The sequence below is a fragment of the Rhinolophus sinicus genome, linkage group LG10, assembly GCF_036562045.2.
Source record: "Rhinolophus sinicus isolate RSC01 linkage group LG10, ASM3656204v1, whole genome shotgun sequence".
NCBI classification, from domain to species: domain Eukaryota; kingdom Metazoa; phylum Chordata; class Mammalia; order Chiroptera; family Rhinolophidae; genus Rhinolophus; species Rhinolophus sinicus.
The window spans coordinates 33,166,207-33,186,006 of NC_133759.1; the positions used below are offsets into that span (position 1 = coordinate 33,166,207).

At 36.6% G+C, this 19,800-nt stretch overlaps 1 protein-coding gene across 3 annotated transcripts in view; it reads right to left on the reverse strand.

Annotated features, from left to right (window-relative positions):
• The window catches only part of TOPBP1 (DNA topoisomerase II binding protein 1), a 50,168-nt gene that overhangs the window by 9,642 nt on the left and 20,726 nt on the right, over positions 1-19,800 (reverse strand). For all 3 annotated transcript variants that reach the window (XM_019725913.2, XM_074312855.1, XM_074312856.1), the window contains 10 exons: positions 19,169-19,458; positions 11,842-12,021; positions 11,640-11,749; positions 7,991-8,114; positions 7,252-7,395; positions 7,031-7,133; positions 5,603-5,795; positions 3,844-4,064; positions 2,856-3,022; positions 2,508-2,616 (listed from right to left, as the gene is read on the reverse strand). In XM_019725913.2, coding sequence (XP_019581472.2) covers positions 2,508-2,616; positions 2,856-3,022; positions 3,844-4,064; positions 5,603-5,795; positions 7,031-7,133; positions 7,252-7,395; positions 7,991-8,114; positions 11,640-11,749; positions 11,842-12,021; positions 19,169-19,458 — 1,641 coding nt within the window. The remainder of the gene's footprint in view (positions 1-2,507; positions 2,617-2,855; positions 3,023-3,843; positions 4,065-5,602; positions 5,796-7,030; positions 7,134-7,251; positions 7,396-7,990; positions 8,115-11,639; positions 11,750-11,841; positions 12,022-19,168; positions 19,459-19,800) is intronic.

A 19,800-nucleotide genomic window follows, 5' to 3' on the forward strand; every position in this document is an offset into this window, starting at 1 on the left:
TAGGTTCTAAAATTATCAAAATTTTGCCATCCTTATTTCGATCTCTCCCCCTCTTTTTACTTCACTAGTTTAAACCAAATTCCAGACATCATGTTACTTTACGCCTACGTATTTAGTATGCATCTCCGAGATACATGGAAATTTTATTCAGCCACAATGCCATTATTAGATCTAAAATAATTAACAAAAATTCTTTGCTGTATCAATACTAAATCCTTTTTCAAATTTTCCTGTTTGTCTGCACTTGGCTTGTTACAATTAAGATATTAAAAAAAAACCATACAAATAAGGGCCACATACTGTACTTGGTTGTCATTTGTCTTAGGTCTCTCTCAACTACCTTAGCAATTTTCAAGCACTGAGTATGGGTAACCAGAGAGACTGAAGTAAAAAAGGGGCATCTACAGACTAAAAGTAGAAGAAGAAAAGTTTTTGTGGGTGGAAATAAGGTCAGCCGACCAACAGAGAAGCTGGGGAAGAAAACACACATACTAAGTAAACAGAGACAAAGCAGCGGGTGGGAGCTGAAACCTCTTCTCAGATTTAAATGTATCAAGTCTGACTTTGAGGAAAAAAGAAGGTGTACATAAATATAAGCTGATGTGAAGCAGAGTTGTATCAAGGACTTTCTAAGCCTTTAACAGAACATTTGAACTCCTGCTTTAGAGACGATGCTAACAATAATAGCAGCAATACTTTCTGAGCACTTATATAAAGCGAGGGACTGATGAAAGTGCTCAAGATTAACTAATCCTCACAGGCTTATGAGGTGAATTACTATTATCTGCAATTTACACGAGGACACAGGTAGAGTAAGTCACCCAGGATCACAGAGGTGACAAAAGAACAAAGTAAAAATTCATATTAATATAATAGCAACATCTAATTCTATATAATAAATTTATTCTGTGACCCAGATAACATAATTGGCTGATTTACGTACATCAGTTCTTCATTTACAAAGTGAAGGGCCTTTTTGCGTTCTATAACCAAAAACCCTCTAGTCACAGACTCCTAATTCCAGCACAATCTATACTTAAGTGCCCCTGTTCTCTCTCCTTTTCCAGACAATTCTCTGCTAATTGCTACTACTCTTGCCCAGAGTTCGCAGAGATGGAACCATCTAAGGAGACAGACACTTGAGTGTTCCATTTTGGTGAGCTCTGGGTAAAGAGTAGCAATTCTGACTTATAATTCCATCTAATTTATTAGGCAACTGGGAAACAAAATGTTCTACCTGAATAAAGTTTCTAAGAAACACAGCTTCTCAAGTGTACAACTGTATTTGACAGAAATCTTAAAAAAAAAACACCATATTCATGGTTCTCCATATCCTTAAATGGACAGCAGTAACATTTAATCTTCTCTTGATGACCCAGGGCCACTATTAAAATCAGCCATTATTTCTTAATGTTTTCTCTACGTCAAGCTGTCAGATTAAGTTCTCTTGCTATAAGTTTCCTAACCCTATAAAGCTGCTTTGTCCAATATAATAGCCACTAGCCACATGTGGCTATCAAACACCCGAAGTACAGCTAGTCCAAATTTGAGAGGTGCAATAAGTGAAAAATACATCCCAGATTTCAAATACGTAATATGAAGAAAAGGCAAAACATCTCACTGATGTTTTATATTGATTACATGTTGAATATAATATTTTGCATATACTACCATGTTTCCTGGAAAATAAGACCTACCTGGGCAATCAGCAATAAAGCGTTTTTTTGGAGCAAAAATTAATATAAGACCGGGTCTTATATATTACATATATATAAAGTAAAATAAGACTAGGTTATATTATAATTATATTATCCCAGTCTTATAGGAAAATAAGACCGAGTCTTATATTAACTTTTGCTCCAAAGTCACATTAGAGCTGATTGTCCGGCTTGGTCTTATTTTCGGGGAAACACAGTACAAGGCTGAATAAAATATGTTTAAAGTTAGTATCACCTGTTTCTTTTTACTTTTTAAAATGTGGCTACTAGAATGTTTAAAATTACATGTGTGGCTCATGTTCTATTTCTACTGGAGAGTGGTGCTATACAGCACCAGGTTCCCTTTCTAGTATGCTGCTTCTAGAATGAAGTCTGATTGAAAACTCCACAACTAGTGGAATAACAATGTTACATGAGGAGCTCCTCTCTTGATATTACCAAACCTTCAACTTCATTAAAATGTGGTTTTACTTATACTGTAAGTCTACAATTTCATCGATTTGGTCCAAGGTTTCATCAATGAACAAATGTTCAAAGCCAAGTACAAAAGCTTCTTTAACCTTAATGGTTGGTTTCAATTTAAATCTTTCAATCCTATGACCCAGTGACTTTAGACTTAGATTAGAACTTTAAAAGTTCTAATGCTGACTCACTGTATAGTCTTAGACAAGTTACCCATCTTTTTTGTTTCAATTTCTATACCTCATAAATGATGTCAACTACATTTGACTTCCAAATAGGGTTACTATATGGGACATTTTTGACTCAAGTAAAATAAAATACTTGTACCTAGTTTTTCAATCAGATGATAATAATCAATACGTTCTTGAGGATTCAGAGATGACAACTGAAATACGTATTGTTTTTTTAAGTCTTCATGAGTCTCCTCTATTATAATCTGGAATGGAAAAATTTTATTTTAGAAAAAATTAACATTAAGAAAAGTTCTTAGGTATATAGTACTTTTAGAGTAACATTTTACTTAATCTTCTGAGTTATCAAATATGGAAATAATACAATGCAAAGAAATGCAGTTTTCCACATTTGATGAACCCCTGATATTGACATCAACAAATTCTGGATGCAGCACAACAGGAATATCCCAAAACCATATCACCACACTAAGGATAAACAAACCTTTTCTCTAGGGTGTGGAGCCACAGGTGGGTTGGCTAAGGGGAAGGCAATACTGGGGGCCTGCGGTGTAGGGATCAGGTGGCTGTCTTTTATTGGAGTTTCCAGTTCTTCAGAGATCGGGTGTTTTGGGGCTTCAGTCACATGCGCGGTCCCAGCATCACAGACATCTGAGGGCAATAAAATGCTACAGTGTGATAGTATCCAAACATGACTAAGAACAAATTCTGGGAAATATGCTCATCTGTCTTAACCAAGATGAAATTAAATGCAAATTCTAGAATGTAAAAACTACATGCAAAAGAAGTAGCCTATTTCTAGAGCTTATACATAAATGCAATTAATTAACATTAAAAGGGCAATTGGTGTTATCTGTGGTCTTCTCCCACCCTTCTTGAAATAATCAAGGCTCATCAGTAAAATGTATCAAAATTTGTAAAATGAAAAGCAATATTACACATGCAGAAAATAACAGGCAGAGATAGTGCAAAGAAATAATCATGTGATGTGAAGGGGGGGACGACAGATAACCAAAAATGAGAGAGATTAAACATTTTATTTTTAGGGTAAAGCCCAAGGAAGAAAAAAATAGGGGAATTCAGAAAGGAATGCATACAAATCCAAAGAACAAGTGTGTAGGTGTGTGCTGGGTAGAATTTAGAAGATTTAAATAAAAAGATGACTGTGAAAAAAAAAGTGCAAAAAGGACTAGAATAAAAGAAATAATAATGGTGAAAATCACGTCTGGAAAAAAATGCCTGATTCTAAATTTCCAAATTTAAAAATCAAAATGTATTTTTCAATTTACTGATGATACATTACCTCAACTTATAATTATTTTTCTGAGTCTTAAGTTTAAACCCAAATCAGAAATATCTAGTAAGGTTTCTGTTTGCATGTATAATTCAGAGAACCAGTGTGCTTAGCTATTATTTTAAAGAGGTCAACATGTACTTCATATAAACAAGTAAACAGATTTCTTTCTCATTACCCTGTTCAGCAATTTCTGTATCATGTAAAGGCTCCTGGAAAGGAGAATCCTCCAATTTTTTATAGTCAGCCTGAAGTTCAGAGTATTGTGTGGGACAACTAGGCCACTGCAAATTGCTGGCAAGCCTTGCTCTCTCCTCTCTGGCTGTAGGGTCATCCCAAATGATCTGTTCATTTTGGGAGGGCTCTGTGTTGATATCAGGTACTGTCTGACGAGACTGCCTAAGGAATAAAAGGGACAATTTTAATAAACAGATAGCCATAACAAAATCCACTCATACATTCCTTAAATTAGACTGTAAATTCGTAAAGCATGTTTTTGTTTCTTTTTTAAAACTTTAAGTGTGTTTTTCCAGGACTCATCAGCTCCAAGTCAAGTAGTTGTTTCAACCTAGATGCGGAGGGCGCAGCTCACAGTGGCCCATGTGGGGATCGAACTGGCAATCTTGTGAAGAGCACCGTGCTCTAACCAACTAAGCTGACTGGCCGCCCTGTAAAGCATGTTTTATGATATAATTGTAACAATTCCATTGGAGAATAAATAGAATTCCAGTTATTTTCTTTCAATGTATATATTGAGTCTTTCAGTGTGTGTATGTATATAATCTTAGTAAAAGTAATGTACCCAAACTGATGATACCACCTAAGAGTTCATTTGCCTCAAAAACAAGGAAGACAGTCTTTTATTCTTAGAATATTTACTCAGACTTTGCACAAGATTTAGGCTCTCCATAATGATAAAACATGACCTGAAGTATATTAACAAAAGCCAATTTTACCCAGTACTCGGATAGAATTAGCCTCATTAAATATACAGTTACATAAGATAAATGCATAGCTCAATTAATCAATTCAAGGTGTAAGTCCATGATGCTCATCATATTAGAGATTTTTCTATCAGGAAAAAAACGAAGTAATGCTACCAAACTTAAATTACATCACACTAAGATTCTGCACTCACCTTTCCTGAAAGATAAATTTGTAGACAATATAAAATGCATGTAGTTCCAGTAAGAAATAACTGTTTAAATCACATCTCTCTGCTTGGTATGGAAAAAAACCTCTATGTCTGTTTCCTGCCCCCAATTAAGAATGCTAAAACTGCTTGGAACAAGGGAGGGAAGACGGAAAAGAAAGGAAATATCTGAATGTAATATATATATAGTTTGGGCTAAGTAATTAGGTCCAGTAGTAAAAATCTTACACTGGTTTTGATATTCTAAACTTGTTCTTTACTAATTTAAAAGAAAGGGTAAGTCAGCCGGATGGCTCAGTTGGTTAGAGCGCGAGCTCTTAGCAACAGGGTTGCTGGTTCGATTCCCACATGGGCCAGTGGGAATTCGATTCCCACCCTCCACAACTAGAAGACAACGAGCTCCTGGTGAGCTGCCAGAGGGGTGGCCGGATGGCTCAGTTGGTTAGAGCACAAGTTCTGAACAAGGTGGTCGGTTTAATTCCGGCATGGGATGGTGGGTTGCGACCCCTGCAACTAAGACTGAAAATGGCAACTGGACTTGGAGCTGAGCTGCGTCCTCCACAACTAGATTGAAGGACAACGACTTGACTTGGAGCTGATGGGTACTGGAAAACCACACTGTTCCCTAATATTCCCCCCAAAAAAAAATTAAAAAAAAAAAAAAAAAGACAAAATTAGGCTTAACTCTCATAGAACTGAGTCATCAGGTACCTATAGAAGGAGCTACCTTTCCAAGTCATCTAGTTACTCCTTTCTGCCACCACGATGAGTGACAGGTTTGTACCTCAGTGCCTCTAGGACTCTACTTCTCCCACTGCGGGCAGAACGAGTGCTGTCAGGGGTTGAAGAAGCACTGTTACAACCACTTCTTGAAAGGGAAGTCCTCTGCCCTTGCGGTTTCACTATTGATGTTGCAGACATTATCTCCTGCAGCTGCTTTTGGAAATTCTCTCTCATCTCCAAGGTCTGTGTCAGAACTGAAACAAACACAAATATACCAATCAAGGTGCATTTCTCTTTTTTATCACCTCTTATTCACATTAACTATTTTGTCTAACACACATTAACTTGACATTTATTGAATATGTACAGGTTATAATGTACTAAGACTATGACTGTTGTAGAACATAAAGGCCACCCTTACCATGAGGACTGTATATGAAATAATCAGGAAGCCCTTTGAAGACACTTTGCTAAGACTTGCAGTAACAATCTCTCTTGTAGAACTCCCTGCCTGCTTCTGACCCTCTCTCGTGTTACGTACTATACTCTGAGGTGCATTTATGTATGTGATTTTCTTCTACAGTGCTTGAAAACACAGACTACAATATATTTATCTTTGGGCTGCTTATACACTAAACACTGAAATAGGTACTAAATATTTTGGGGATGTACAAAGTGGGACTAAGTAGGTATGTCATAGGGAAAGCTTTGATAGGGTAGGATGAGTAAGGAAAACAGAAAATATTAATCCATTAAAAAGAGCACACCTAGAGAGAGAGGTTATTCACTGCAGCACTTTTTATAATACCAAGAAATTAGAAATAACCTATATGCCCATCAATAAGGGACTGGATAAGTACAGTGGACCATTCATATGAGTATTATATAGCTGCCAAAAAAAAAAGAGAGAAAAAGACTGAAGATGCTCCTTATGCACCAATATGAAACATTCTACAACTTGAACTGTTAAAAATATCAAAGTATAAAACAGCATATATAGTAGTCCACCATTTATATATATTTTTAAAAGTGGGGAAGGAGAGTATATATTTATGATTGTGTATGCATAAAACAGCTCTAGAAAAAAACAACATTGAAAGGATGGGAGAAACTCTCCATACTTCCTTCTGTACCTCCAAAACCACGTGAACATGTTAAAATATATTGTACATCTAACTTTTTGACTATCACTGAAAAGAACTGAACCAAAAAATTTTTGAAATCACTTCATCTATCTTTAATAAAATAGGGCTGTATCACACTAACTCTGTAAAATACCTAGTTCTACAAATTTTATACTTAAATCACTTAAAGCTTTACAAATCATTACTTAATAACTGGCATGGGACCTCAATTCAATCCTCAAATATATGCTTTACTTGTATTTAGCATCACAGAAAATAACTTAATTTTTCCATTTGATGCAAAGAAATTGTCCTGCATGAAAAAGATATTGTTATAATTTCTTTTATAATTTAAAATATTTTACCTCCTTTAGAGTCCTTCCTTCCATTTCCATTTGACGTGGCTAATTCTTTATTACCGGTGGTCATATTATCTATATCATTTTCTTCTATAGGCAAATGATCTGCCTATTGAAGGAGAAAAATTATAATTTCTCAAACCAAGTCATCGTATAAGGTTTCACAGCAATTTATAATTATACATTCAGCTCAAGGAAGGGGTAAATGTATCATCCATATTATCTACCTTATCATCCTTTGTCGCCTCAGCTGAGAGCAGTCGACTATTACAGAGTCTGCCATCTTGTACTGCACTGATATCCAAGCTCATTTTGGGATTATAAGTATGTGGATAAAGAGATTCAGGAAGATGTTTGTACTCTTGGGCACACTGCAATACAATGGTGTGTTTTAAAACAGGATTGAAAAAATCTTAGTGAATAAATGATGTTAAGTTGGATAAGGATAACCATTACACTACATTCTAAAATGATAAAAATTCACAAAATTAAAGTTTTAAAAAGTAGCTGACACTGAAAAATTCTGTTGTACAAAGGACGATTAAACTGTCCTCACTTTTTAATGTCATGTCCATTCAAATATAAAATCTAATTCTATTTCTATACTTTGCCAAGGTATCAGCCACACTCCAGGGAATACCAGGAATGGAAGGGGAAGGGGAAAGAAAATAAAAGAAAAGGACAGTTCTAAACTGTATTGCTTTGCTAAATTAATTCTCAAATTATAAAATTTTCTTTCACATCATTTTTAATTAGTGAATAGAATCAGACTCAGAAAGAGTACCCATTAAAGACTTGTTAAATATTTAAGGAATAAAGATCTCAAGTTTTTAATGCCAAAGAAATGAGGTGTGCAGTTAACTAAGGTTATCCAACTTGTTTATGTACACTGAAATTGGTTTATGCCTAGAAATAATGTTTGTATACATTTTCATTTAACAGAGAGGGGAGGAAAAAAATATTTACTTCTAAAAGCCAGTGCTCTGAAACAATGTGAATTCCTCTTTCTTTTACAGATTTATACTCTCGATTAGTGTCATTCTGTCGCCCTTGAAAGATGAAATGAGTCACTGTTTCATCAAAACTCCACCTGAAACAACCAAATACACAAAACCAAATAACTAAGAGAAACATCTACATTAGTTTAAGATGATCATTACTATCTATGAGTAGAATATTCTGACCATCACAAAACCTTAAGAACTACAGTTAGCAAGAATATTAAATGACAGGCTCCATTTTTTTGGCCGAATTTTAATACATATATTTCTGGGTACATATATAGGCAGAGAGACACATGTAAGGATAGTCTTTAAAATGTTACTTTCTGCTTTATACTTTACTGAATTCTTTCAACTTTTTCTCTTACAATGAATATAACTTTATAGTAATAAAGTACTTTCAAATCAGTAAAATGGTAAAGCATGCACTCTGTCAGTCACTATTCATTGTATTTGCTCTACATCCCATAATAGACTATGTGCTTTACACATTATCTTATCCATTCCTCACAACAATCATACGACACTGGTATTATGTTCATTTTACAGATAAGAAAACTGAAGGACATGATTATATAACATGTTCAAGGGTATTCAGTGAATAAGTGGCACAGCCAGGTTCCACTTCAAAACCCATACTCTTAATTATGTTATGCTATGATCTGCTGATTCTTTCTACATAATATTCTCCTGACCTAGGAAAATAATCTAAAAAATGTAAAATACACCATCCTTCAAAATATCAAGTAAAACCCAAAGAGGAAGTAAAAATTATATTTCTAAATATAATCACCAAAATAAATAAGTTCTCTTTATGGATATTTAATATACTTTCCATTTCCAAAATAAGAAATATCTGAACTTTTTAAATAGCCATGTTAAACAACGTAAGAAGGAATGAATGTTTCTTCCTAAATTATATTACAAACATCTCTATTCCCTATAGCCCATATATCCTTAAAAATAATGGTAAAAAACACCTCGCCTAATTTAGTTGTTAGTCTTTCCAATATTGTTTGTATTTCTGCTGTAAGGTAAAACAATACACACTTAAGAGAATTCAGAAATACGGAGGAATATTTTTGCCTGAATCATCTTGGTTTACTATACACTATAATAATATGGATAAACTATGAGTTTTAGTCTTCAGAGGTCCTTCAAGGACAGACTGTCAATGACTACAGATGGTTTAGATCAGGGTTGGCAATTTTTTTCTTAAAAGGCCAGATGATAAGTATTTTAGGCTTTGTAGGGCAAATAATCTTTCACAACTACTCAACTCTTGCCTTGTATGAAAACAGCCACAGATAATATATAAATAGGCATGGCTGTGTTCCAATAAAACTTTATTTACAAAATCAGATGGCTGGCCTGCCTAACCCCTGGTCTAGCTCAGTGCTTTCAGCAAAATTGTTACTTTACTTCAGGAGCTATTTTGGAAATTTTTGGGGGTGATTTTCGTTGTTACAATAATGTGTTTGTATGTTGGGGCGGGTTTGTATGTTCGGTTACTAGTAGTTAGTAAAGTCTACAGATGCCTGAAATTCTGGGGAATAGCCATACATAGTTATCCCATATCCTACATAATCTTCTGATGTCCTGACAGAAATGCACATAGGTAAAAAAAAATTGTTTATTCAGTTGACCCTTGAACAACTTATATGTGGAATTTTTTCAATACATACACTGCTGTAAATGTAGTTTCTCTTCCTTATGATTTTCTTAATAACATTTTATTTCCTCCAGTTTAAGAATACTTTCAGTCAACAGTAGTCAAGTTTTGGGGGAGCCAAAGTTATATGGGGACTTTTCTGACTGCAGGAGGGGGCGTTGGTGCCCCTAACCCCTACGCTATTCAAGGGTCAACTGAAATTGAATGAGTCTAGAACCTGCTTTACATATAAACACAAGTTATTTTATTGCAGTTTTGATATACACTAATATACCAGACATGCAACTACTGTATAACTGATGGAAGACTGTATGTACTTTCCTTAATTTGGAACTTTGCCAAATTGTGAACAACTCTTGATAAAGTCCTATTACGAGAATTAATGTTGCTCATGGTATGAGTCTCCATATCTGTTTCAGCCTCATGGCTGTTAGCACTTGAGGTGATTTGCCACATGCATGCCACCATACAAATACTCCCTTTTCTTCTAATGGTGTAAGGCACAGGCATTTACATACTAACTATATACGTACTATTATTCGTTATGTGCCTCACATTCACTTTTTTTCTTTTTTTAATTATAAAAAATATGTGTAATCAAAAGGGGATGCTGCATCTAGTGTGTTGAGAAGATGTGCTCTAGATGTTTAACTGTCGGAAGGGCGGGAGACAGTATCAGTGGTCTCTTCGGGATGTTCTTCTGGTCCTAGCTTATGGAAAGGAACATCTGGGACATCTGCAATTCAGAAATAATTATCCTACGAACACATAACTATTGTCTCCTCTATTCAAGGGTTCTTCCCTCTCATCCATCACCAAGTTTGAGCAATCCATTTCAGGAATAGATTTAATGCAAACTTTAATGTAATTGACCAATTAAAACCTATTTAGGAATTTTAGCAATGTATTCTTTTTTTCATACTAAGAGGATTAGCATTTTAAATCTTATATAAACACAAATCCTATATATTTCTTTTAAGTCTTACATGATGTCCACAAACAGGAATATCCAAGGATGCATTCATAGTGCTACTGTGAGAATGAAATAATGGTTGGCTCATACTAAGTGCTCAGCAACTGGTAACAGACAATATAAATATAATATAACTGGTAATAGATAATATAAATAGATAATATAATAAGAAAGCTTCACTACCCTACAATAGATCCATTAAACAACTAGGATGCTTATAACTATGACAGGTACATTTTATATTCTCCTTATCTAATTTCTTTACCAAACAGAAAGCTAATTGAAATAAGACTCACCAAAGGAAAAGGTGAAACTAATCATATTCCTCAAACTGTTTGTTACTTGTAGGACCAATCATTATGCTATCCACGAATGGCTGAATACACGTGATCAAGAAAGCCCGCATGGTAGACAGTGGAGGAGTACAGCCAACTCAGGATGGGCTGGAATAGGCAAGGGTCTCGCCTTCCCTGACACTGATGCCCTGTGTGCTTGAGACCTCTGTCTAGCTTGGCTGTCAGATTGAGGGCAGATGTGCTAATCTATGTCTCCAAAATAGTAAAAATGATAGTAATTATAATAAAACATGCTCAAGAGACCATTTTAACTCAGGAGTATTGCTAGAGTACTTAGTCCTACTCACAGAAGGGCTCTAATCTGAAAATCACTGAGATAAAAGTATACTTAATCTCAGACCTAGATGTCCAGGATTCTAGAATAGTGAGCAGCACAAATAGGTTGTCAAATATTTGTTGAACATACCCTAAGAATACGCATACAAGAGTGAACTAATATGGGAGAGGGTATTGTAAAAGGATGTGGTAAATTAAAAATTAATTGGAGAGACATTGTAGGTAATATGACACACTAAGGCAAAATAAATATTTCTTTGTAAATGCTCACAACAACTTCAGGTTTTCCTATAAACTTAGGCCATATCACCACTAAACAGAAAGATGTGCCAACTACCTGTAATCTGCTCCTAGAGAGGCTGCAATCCCATTTAGTTCACTCTGCTTCTTACTGAGTTTTTTACTAACACATACCACTACCTTGTGAAGTGGCTTTGGAGCTTCTTCCTGTCCATGGAAAAGAAAAGAAACAGATCAACTATGATTGTTTGAAATGTTAGTCATCTAAAACTTCCTTTTAATAAGTGATCTAATTCTACCTTCTCTGACTGGGCATCCTTCAGTTGAGGGCTGGCAGAAACAGCAACGGCATCGGCATCGCGAGAGCTATTGGCCAAAGCAAGTTTCAAATTTCTGACGATGACTTCCGAGAGTGGTGTACTCAGTTTCCTTTTCTTTTGGCCAGGACCTCCTGGAGTTTCCAAGGCTGCCAGTGCATCCTATGTGGATGGAAGGGGGAGTGAAAGAGAGAGAATGAGAGGAAGAATAGTGGCGAGAAAGTAAGAGAGAAGGAAAGAGAAAAAGGAGAGGGAAAGAGAGAAGGGGGACAACCCTCACAATTAATTGGATTACAGCTTTAACTTCTCGTTTTTCTCGAAACAATGGCATCTGTATCTATATACTACAAAATAAAAAATAAAAATAAAATACCGTCCAGCACATTGATTAAAAGAGACTGATAAGCTTACATTTTCAGCAGTGCTTACCACATTTGCCTCAATCTTAAGAGTTTAAGTTGTAATTAAAATAAAGGACAACCAAAAATGAGACAGACAAAACACAGAAACAAATAAGCAAGACAGGAACTATATAAGGAAGGTTAAGAAATCATAAAGAGCTGAGAATTGTGAATAATCTTCAAAAGTACAAAATATGTTCCTGTTCCCACAGGTCCAGGGGCTTGTTCATCTTGCCTAGTATTCCATGTGGCTAACAGAATGTAATTAACCAGCCTTCAACTTAATATTTAAATTAACAATCTTTTGCCAGTATAATGATGCAACAAATAACCTTGTACACACACCATTTTGCACATGCAAGAGTAAAGGGAACCATTTAAGCAAAATGTATGTCCCAACACTGACATTCTCCTGAGTAAAGCATTCAAGTGTTTCCCAATATGCTTGACAGCACAGTGGGTAATCAATTTTTTCTCTCTTGCCAATCTGATAGGTTAAATAAATATATCTGTATGCTTTAATTTTCTACCCTCTTATACAGAATGAGTAAACATCTTTATGCATGTGTACCATTTATGTTTAATTTTTTGTGATAGCTATCTCTTCCTAGTCTTTGCCCAGTTTTCCAGTTATATCAGTATTTTAAATACTCATTTGCATGAATTGTTTTATGAATTTATGAGTATAAATATACATCTCTGTATACATATATATATATATGTGAGTGTGTGTGTGTGTGTGTGTGTAACCCACTGTGATATACACATACTTGTTCCCAATTTGTAGTTTGTCAAACTTTTGCCATGGAGAATATTTTTTAAACGAATACTTTTATAAAATCTGAATAGTTGAATGTGGAGAATTTATTACCGTCAAATTCATACAAATTTTTCTTTTCAGCTACATGTTATAGTTAGAAAGACCTTCCTCGCGCTGGGATTATTTAAAAACAAACTTTCTTGTGGCCTGTTCTAGAATTTTTTAAAACGATTTTTAGTAAAATATAGCTAACATACAATATTATATTAGTTTCAGATGTATACAATCATTACTCAACATTTATATACCTAAGAAAGTGATCACTGTAAGTCCAGCAACCATCTGACACCATACCACGCTATCACAATATTATTGACTATATTCCCCATGCTGTACATTACATCCCAATGACTTATTTGTCTTGTATCTTATACCCTTATTCCTTAATTTCTCAATTACAGTTGACATTTGATATTATTTTATATTAATTTCAGGTGTACAGCATAGTGGTTAGACATTTATATAATTTAAGAAGCGATCCCCCCAATTAGTCTTGTACTCACCTGGCACTATACATAGTTATTACTATATTATTGACTATATTCCCTATGCTTTACTTTATAACCCTGTGACTATTTTGTAACTACTAATTTCTATGTCTTAATGCCTTTTTCACCCTGCCCTCCAACTCCCTCCCATCTATCACCCCAAAAAATCTAGCACCCATCTGACACCATACCTAGTTATTACAATATTATTGACTCTATTCCTTACATTATACCCTACATCCCCATGACTACTGTGTAACCAATTCGTACTTCTTAATCCCTTCCCTTTTTTCACCCATTCCCAACTTCCCACCCATCCGGCAACCATCAAAATGCTCTCTGTATCTGAGTTCGTTTGTTTATTTTGTTCTTTAGATTCCACTTATAAGTGAAATCACATTTCATCTGTCTTTCACTGTCTGATATACTCCACTCAGCACAACACCCTCCAGCTCCATCCATGCTGCCTCAGATGACAAGAACCCATTCCCTTCCCTAGCCAAGCAATATTCCATTGCATGTATGTACCACCTCCTCTTTATCCATTCATCCATTGGACACCCAGGCTGCCTCCACATCTTGGCCATTGTAAACAATGTTGTAATGAACATATGTATGCTCAAGACCCTTTGAAGTAGTGTTTTGGGTTTCTTCGGATAATTACCTAGAGGTGGGATTATTGGGTTCCTCTTTGTCACTTGTTATATAGCCTTTGTTTTAAAGACTATTTTGTCTGGTACAAGTATTGCTACCACAGCTTTTTTTTTTTTTCCGTTTCCTGTTTCATGAAATATCTTTTTCCCATCCCTTTACTTTCAGTCTGTGTGTGTCTTTTGATCTGAAGTGAGTCTCTTGTAGGCAGCATATGTAAGTGTCTTGTTTTCTTATCCATTCAGCCACCCTATCTTTTGATTGGAGCATTTAATCCTTTTATACTTGAAGTAATTGTCGACAGGTATGTAATTATTGCAATTTTATTATTCATATTTTTTATCTTTTTGTGTGTGTGTTAAAGAAGTTCCTTTAACATTCCTTGTAATACTGGTTTGGTGGTGAGCAACTCCTTTAGCTTTTCTTTTCTGGGAAGCTCTTTACCTGCACTTCAATTCTAAATGATAGCTTTGCTGGGTAGCGTAATCTTGGTTGTAGGCCCTTGCTTTTCGTCACTTTGAATATTTCCTGCCAATCCCTTCTGGCCTGCAAAGTTTCTGTTGCGAAATCAACTGATAGTCTTATGGGAGCCCCCTTGTAGGTAACTAATTGCTTTTCTCTTGCTGCCTCTCTGCCTTTAACATTTGGCATTTTCCTTATGATGTATCTTGTGTGCGCCTCTTTGGATGCATCTTGTTTGGGATTCTCTGCACTACCCTGGCTTGTGTATCTATTTCCTTCACCAGGTTAAGGAAGTTTTTGGTCATTATTTCTCAAATAGGTTTTCAATTCCTTGCAGTCTCTGTTCTCCTTCTGGTACCCCTATGATGCAAATGTTGGTATACTTGATGTTGTCCGAGAGGCCCCTTAAACTCTCATTTTTTTGCATTCTTTTTTCTTTTTGCTGTTCTGATTGGGTGTTTCCTGCTACCTATACCTTATCTTCTAAATCGCAAATTCGATCCTCTGCTTCATCTAATCTACTGGTGATTCCCTCTAAGTATTCTTCATTTCAGTTACTGTAATTTCTAAATAGTTCTTTTTTGTTTTCTGTATCCATTTTTATGTTTTCTATCTCTTTGCTGAAGTTTTCCTTGATATAATTGAGCATCCTTATAACCAGTGTTCGGAACTCCGTGTCTGGTAGATTGCTTGTCTCCATTTTGTTTAGTTCTTTTTGTGGAGCTTTGTTCTTTTGTTTGGAAAATGTTTGCTTCCCCATTTTGGTTGCCTCCCTGTGTTTGTTTCTATGTGTTTGCTTCACTGCAATGCTTCCTGGTCTTAGTAGAAAGGCCTTATGTAGTAGGTGTCCTGTGGGGCCCAGTGGCACAGTCTCCCTGGTGACCTGAGCTGGGTGCTCCAGGTGTGTCCCTTATATGGATTGTATGTGCCCTACTGTCATAGTTGAACTTTGGTTACTGTTTGCACGTAAGTGGGAGGGACTGAACGTCAGGCTGATTTATTGTGAGAACTGGCTGTGACTATAGTGGAAGAACTGTTGTGCAGGGGCTGACCCTACAGAACAGGATTCACTTTAGCAGGGCTCTGGTGCCTGCCCATTCTGCCCTTTGGCTGTGTGATCCTTGGAGGTGGCCAGGTGATGCTTCAACCCAGTCCAAAGCTGGCCACTGGGGCTGCCAGCCCTGGGGCCTCCTGGGCGGGGACCCACTGAAGGCCAAGTCAGCTGCAGCCTGTGCATTGCTTAGGGTTACCTGGCATAAGCCACAAAGCAATCCAGAGACGGTTGCCCCCTGCGCTGTGCTTGGAGGTGTCTTGAGAGGCCTAGCCATGAACCAAAGCCGGCTGTTGCTAGTGCTGGTCTTAGGGTTGCTCAGCCAGAGGTACAGGACATGCCAAAACCAGATGTTGCTTATTTGGGTTTTGTGAACCTTTGCAAGATTTTAGGAAAGTCCAAGGCATAAGCCAAGGCAGCCCACTTATACGGAAAAGCCACCAGAAGTGGCTTGGGAATGCCCAAAAGTTGGGAAGGTGATAGTCTCAGGAAATCACTAGGGTAGGTCAGACGAAAGGTGATAGTTTGATGGAGATTCAGATATGGCATCTGCCTGAATCTACACGCAGGGATGGGGAGTGCTCAACAAAGAAAAACAATGGCTTCTGCCAGCTCATCCATCTGGGAGAAAGCTGCCCCTGTAGCCTTCACCCTGAAGCTAGACAATTCAGTTCCTCCCCATATGTCCCTGGCACCTTTCAAGCTGCTGCCCCAGTGCTGGAGCTCAGAGTGAGTGTAAGTGAGTAAGTCCATGTGTGGGCCGTTTAAGAGGAGCCCCTGGGCCTGCAGCCACCCTCTGTCCCACTCTGCCACAATCTCTGCTGGATTTCACAGCCAGAAGTTATGGGGTCTTCTCTCCCTGGCACTGAAACCCTGAGCTAGGGAGGGCCTTGAACCCCTCGTTCCTGGGGGGTGGAGGGTGGGGACAGGGAACCTTCACAGCCGAGATAGCCCTCCTGATTTTTAATGTTCACAGGCAGGCGTCAGACCAGCCTGTTCCATGTATCTGCCCCTGTCGAGGTAGCTTCTTCTGTATGTCCGTAGTTGTACGGCTTTGGTTCAGCTAGACTTCAGGAGATTCTCAAAACTGTTGTTCTGTGGTTTAGTTGTAATTGATGTGGTCCTGAGAGGAGGTGAGCACAGCATTTACATATTCCATGATCTTGACTGGAAAACTGTTGTAGAATTTTTATGCCTTCATTTCTTGTGTTTAAATACCTGATCCTCTGGTATTTATTCTGATATAAGGTATGAGGTTTCATCCTAACTGCTGGGATGGCTACTAGTTGTGTGATTTAAATTCTACCTCTATCATATAATACATTCGTTATCTATGGGGTGTAATCTTGTGCACAGATTCGATTATTCATATGACAACAAACTGTTTTAATTACTGCAACTTAGGTTTTAAAAACTAGTAGGACTAGTACCCATCCTCAACTATTCTTTTCAGATTTTTAATACTATTTCTACTTGCATTTTTTTCATAGAACCTTTATTACCCTTATAGATTACCTAACATTTACTATTTTTTGCAAAAACATGGTAAGGCTTTCTATTAGGTTGGTGCAAAAGTAACTGCAGTTTTTGCAATTATTTTTAATCTTTTAAACCGCGATTACTTTTGCACCAACCTAATATTTGCTCAAGTTGTTTGTTTAAATTTCTACATAGCATTTAAAAGGATTCTTCATATACAGAAGAAATCAGAAGTTCCCATACCACACATACCCACCTTCAGCACTTGTGCCATGAATACTGCTTCCCATGTGGTACGTTCCTCTACTTAAGCACTAGATCCAAACCCCTCTCACCAACTCAAAAGATTTTTTCTATTTTTTATTGTGAGGCCTAATTATGTTCAATTCTGTGATTATTCCAATGAGTTGGTCCTCTCTGTTTCAGAATAAAAAATTCAACTTACCATTTTATATCAACTTGAAGAACCACTAACTATAAGATGAAGTACTATTTTATTTATCACCAAAAGGAGAAAAACACTGCTAAATAAACTATGACTCTAAACAACAAAACTTATAAACATGTTTTATACCATCGCGGAGACTATTTCAGAACCATCAGCTTTCCACTGCAAGGTATCTGAAGAATGGTTTGAATGACTGCAAACATTTCTAGTTTCTTGCCTACTAATATTATTTCATTTATTATTCAAAGACTCTGTGAACTATGAGGCCTCAGAGATCACGTATATTCCATGATTTTACAGGTGGGAATAATGAAGCCCAAAGAGGCTGACCTGCCTTAAAATGCAGCAAGAGGCCAAGCAGAAGTCTATTCTAGATCTCACAGTTCCCAAACCAGTAGTTCTCCTGTTTCTTAAGGCATAAGGAGCAGTGATAATCACAGTACAAAATGTTACTTCAGAAGAGATTTGATCAAAGATTTAGCTTGGAGAAAATTGTCCCAGGTATTAATTTATATTTATTTTCTGAAGATGAACAACTTGTAAACTTTGTAAGTCTGCTCCAAAACATACTAGTAACATTTATTAAAATGTTGCTTCTAAATATCTTATGAGCAAAACTTTAATAGATGAATGATACAATAATTTTGCAAAGGTTCATGGATAAAAAAATCATAGATAATAGTTTGAATAGCCAGTGAATAAAATCATCTTTGGGGAATAAAAGGAAACCATTAGAGAAAGTTAAATTGGCCCTTGATTTGCAAATTATTATTTTTCAAAAAGGGAGCCATATACTCCAGTGCTCAGGAGATCAAACAAAGGTGTAGACTTAATTCATCTCTTTAAGGGAAATGATTGAAAAGTAAGGTGATACTAGAGCCATTTTCAGAAAGGAAGCACTGGGTGTACTCCCCTAGAATCAAAACATAAGTAGTAATGCATTTATATTATTTTATATTATTATTTCATTACACCGATTCATTTGATCCTTATGATAAATCTGAGTTCTCAGAGCAAGTGATAGTATTCTCTGTATAAAACAAGATATCATGTTAAATGATCTGCCTAGAGCGATACCATTCCTGACAGATGACAGATCTAAGACTTGAACCCAGATGTACTAGTTTTACAACATATATATCTCTAGCTATTACCCTGTTTCCCCGAAAATAACCTAGCTGGACCATCGGCTTTAACGTGTCTTTTGGAGCAAAAATTCATCAAGACCTGGTCTTATATTGTATAAGACCAGATCTTATAAATAAAATCGGGTCTTATATTAATTTTTGCTCCAAAAGACGCATGAGAGCTGATGGTCCGGCTAGGTCTTATTTTCGAGGAAACACAGTACCTCAACCCTGGGTACATACTGGAACTCAAAATATGAAGCTACTTGCTAACATCTCTGGAAAATTTACTACTACAACCTTTAGAAGTGATAAAGAATATGGTGCTTTAACTTTATAAACTATAAAATTGTTAACTCCAGGACCAGTTTCTATTTCTTACCTTCACATCAAAAGAAGGCTTGAAGAGTTTGTCCTTGGACAGAAATTTTGACGGTGTATCCAGGTGTAATGAGGGCTCTTTCTGGACTGGCTGTCCTACTGCTGGGGAGACTGAGAGCTGCCCAGTATGCTGTGAAATCACCGCGTGGAAAGCTTTACTCTGAAAGCGGTTCATATCTAAAGGTGTAACAGCTGTTTTCCTGTGAGTTTCCAGGCGGGTGGCAGGATGACCTGGGGTATCTGGATTTGGACTCACCCCATTTGTTATTAGTTTAGTTTCCAACCTTTCCTCTAGAGATTAAAAAAGAAACAAATGTGAACCACTAATGTCTTTTGTCTCTAAAGAGGCACATAAGTGAGGTTTTTATCTTACTAGTTTTCATGTGAATTCTCAAGTACACTTTAAGCCACAAAGTTATATACTTACTTTCCAAGAAACAAACCAGATGTTAAGAGGGGCTACTGTGTCCTCCCACCCCAGCCTCCTGCCTTTTTTCAATATTTAACAAAAACACTTATTAGATGGCTGCTCCATGCCAGACCCAGTGCTAGACAATGGAAATACAAAATACATGCATATTCCTTGCCCTTCCAGAACTTACAGTTGAGTAGAGAGACATGAAAGTAGCCTAC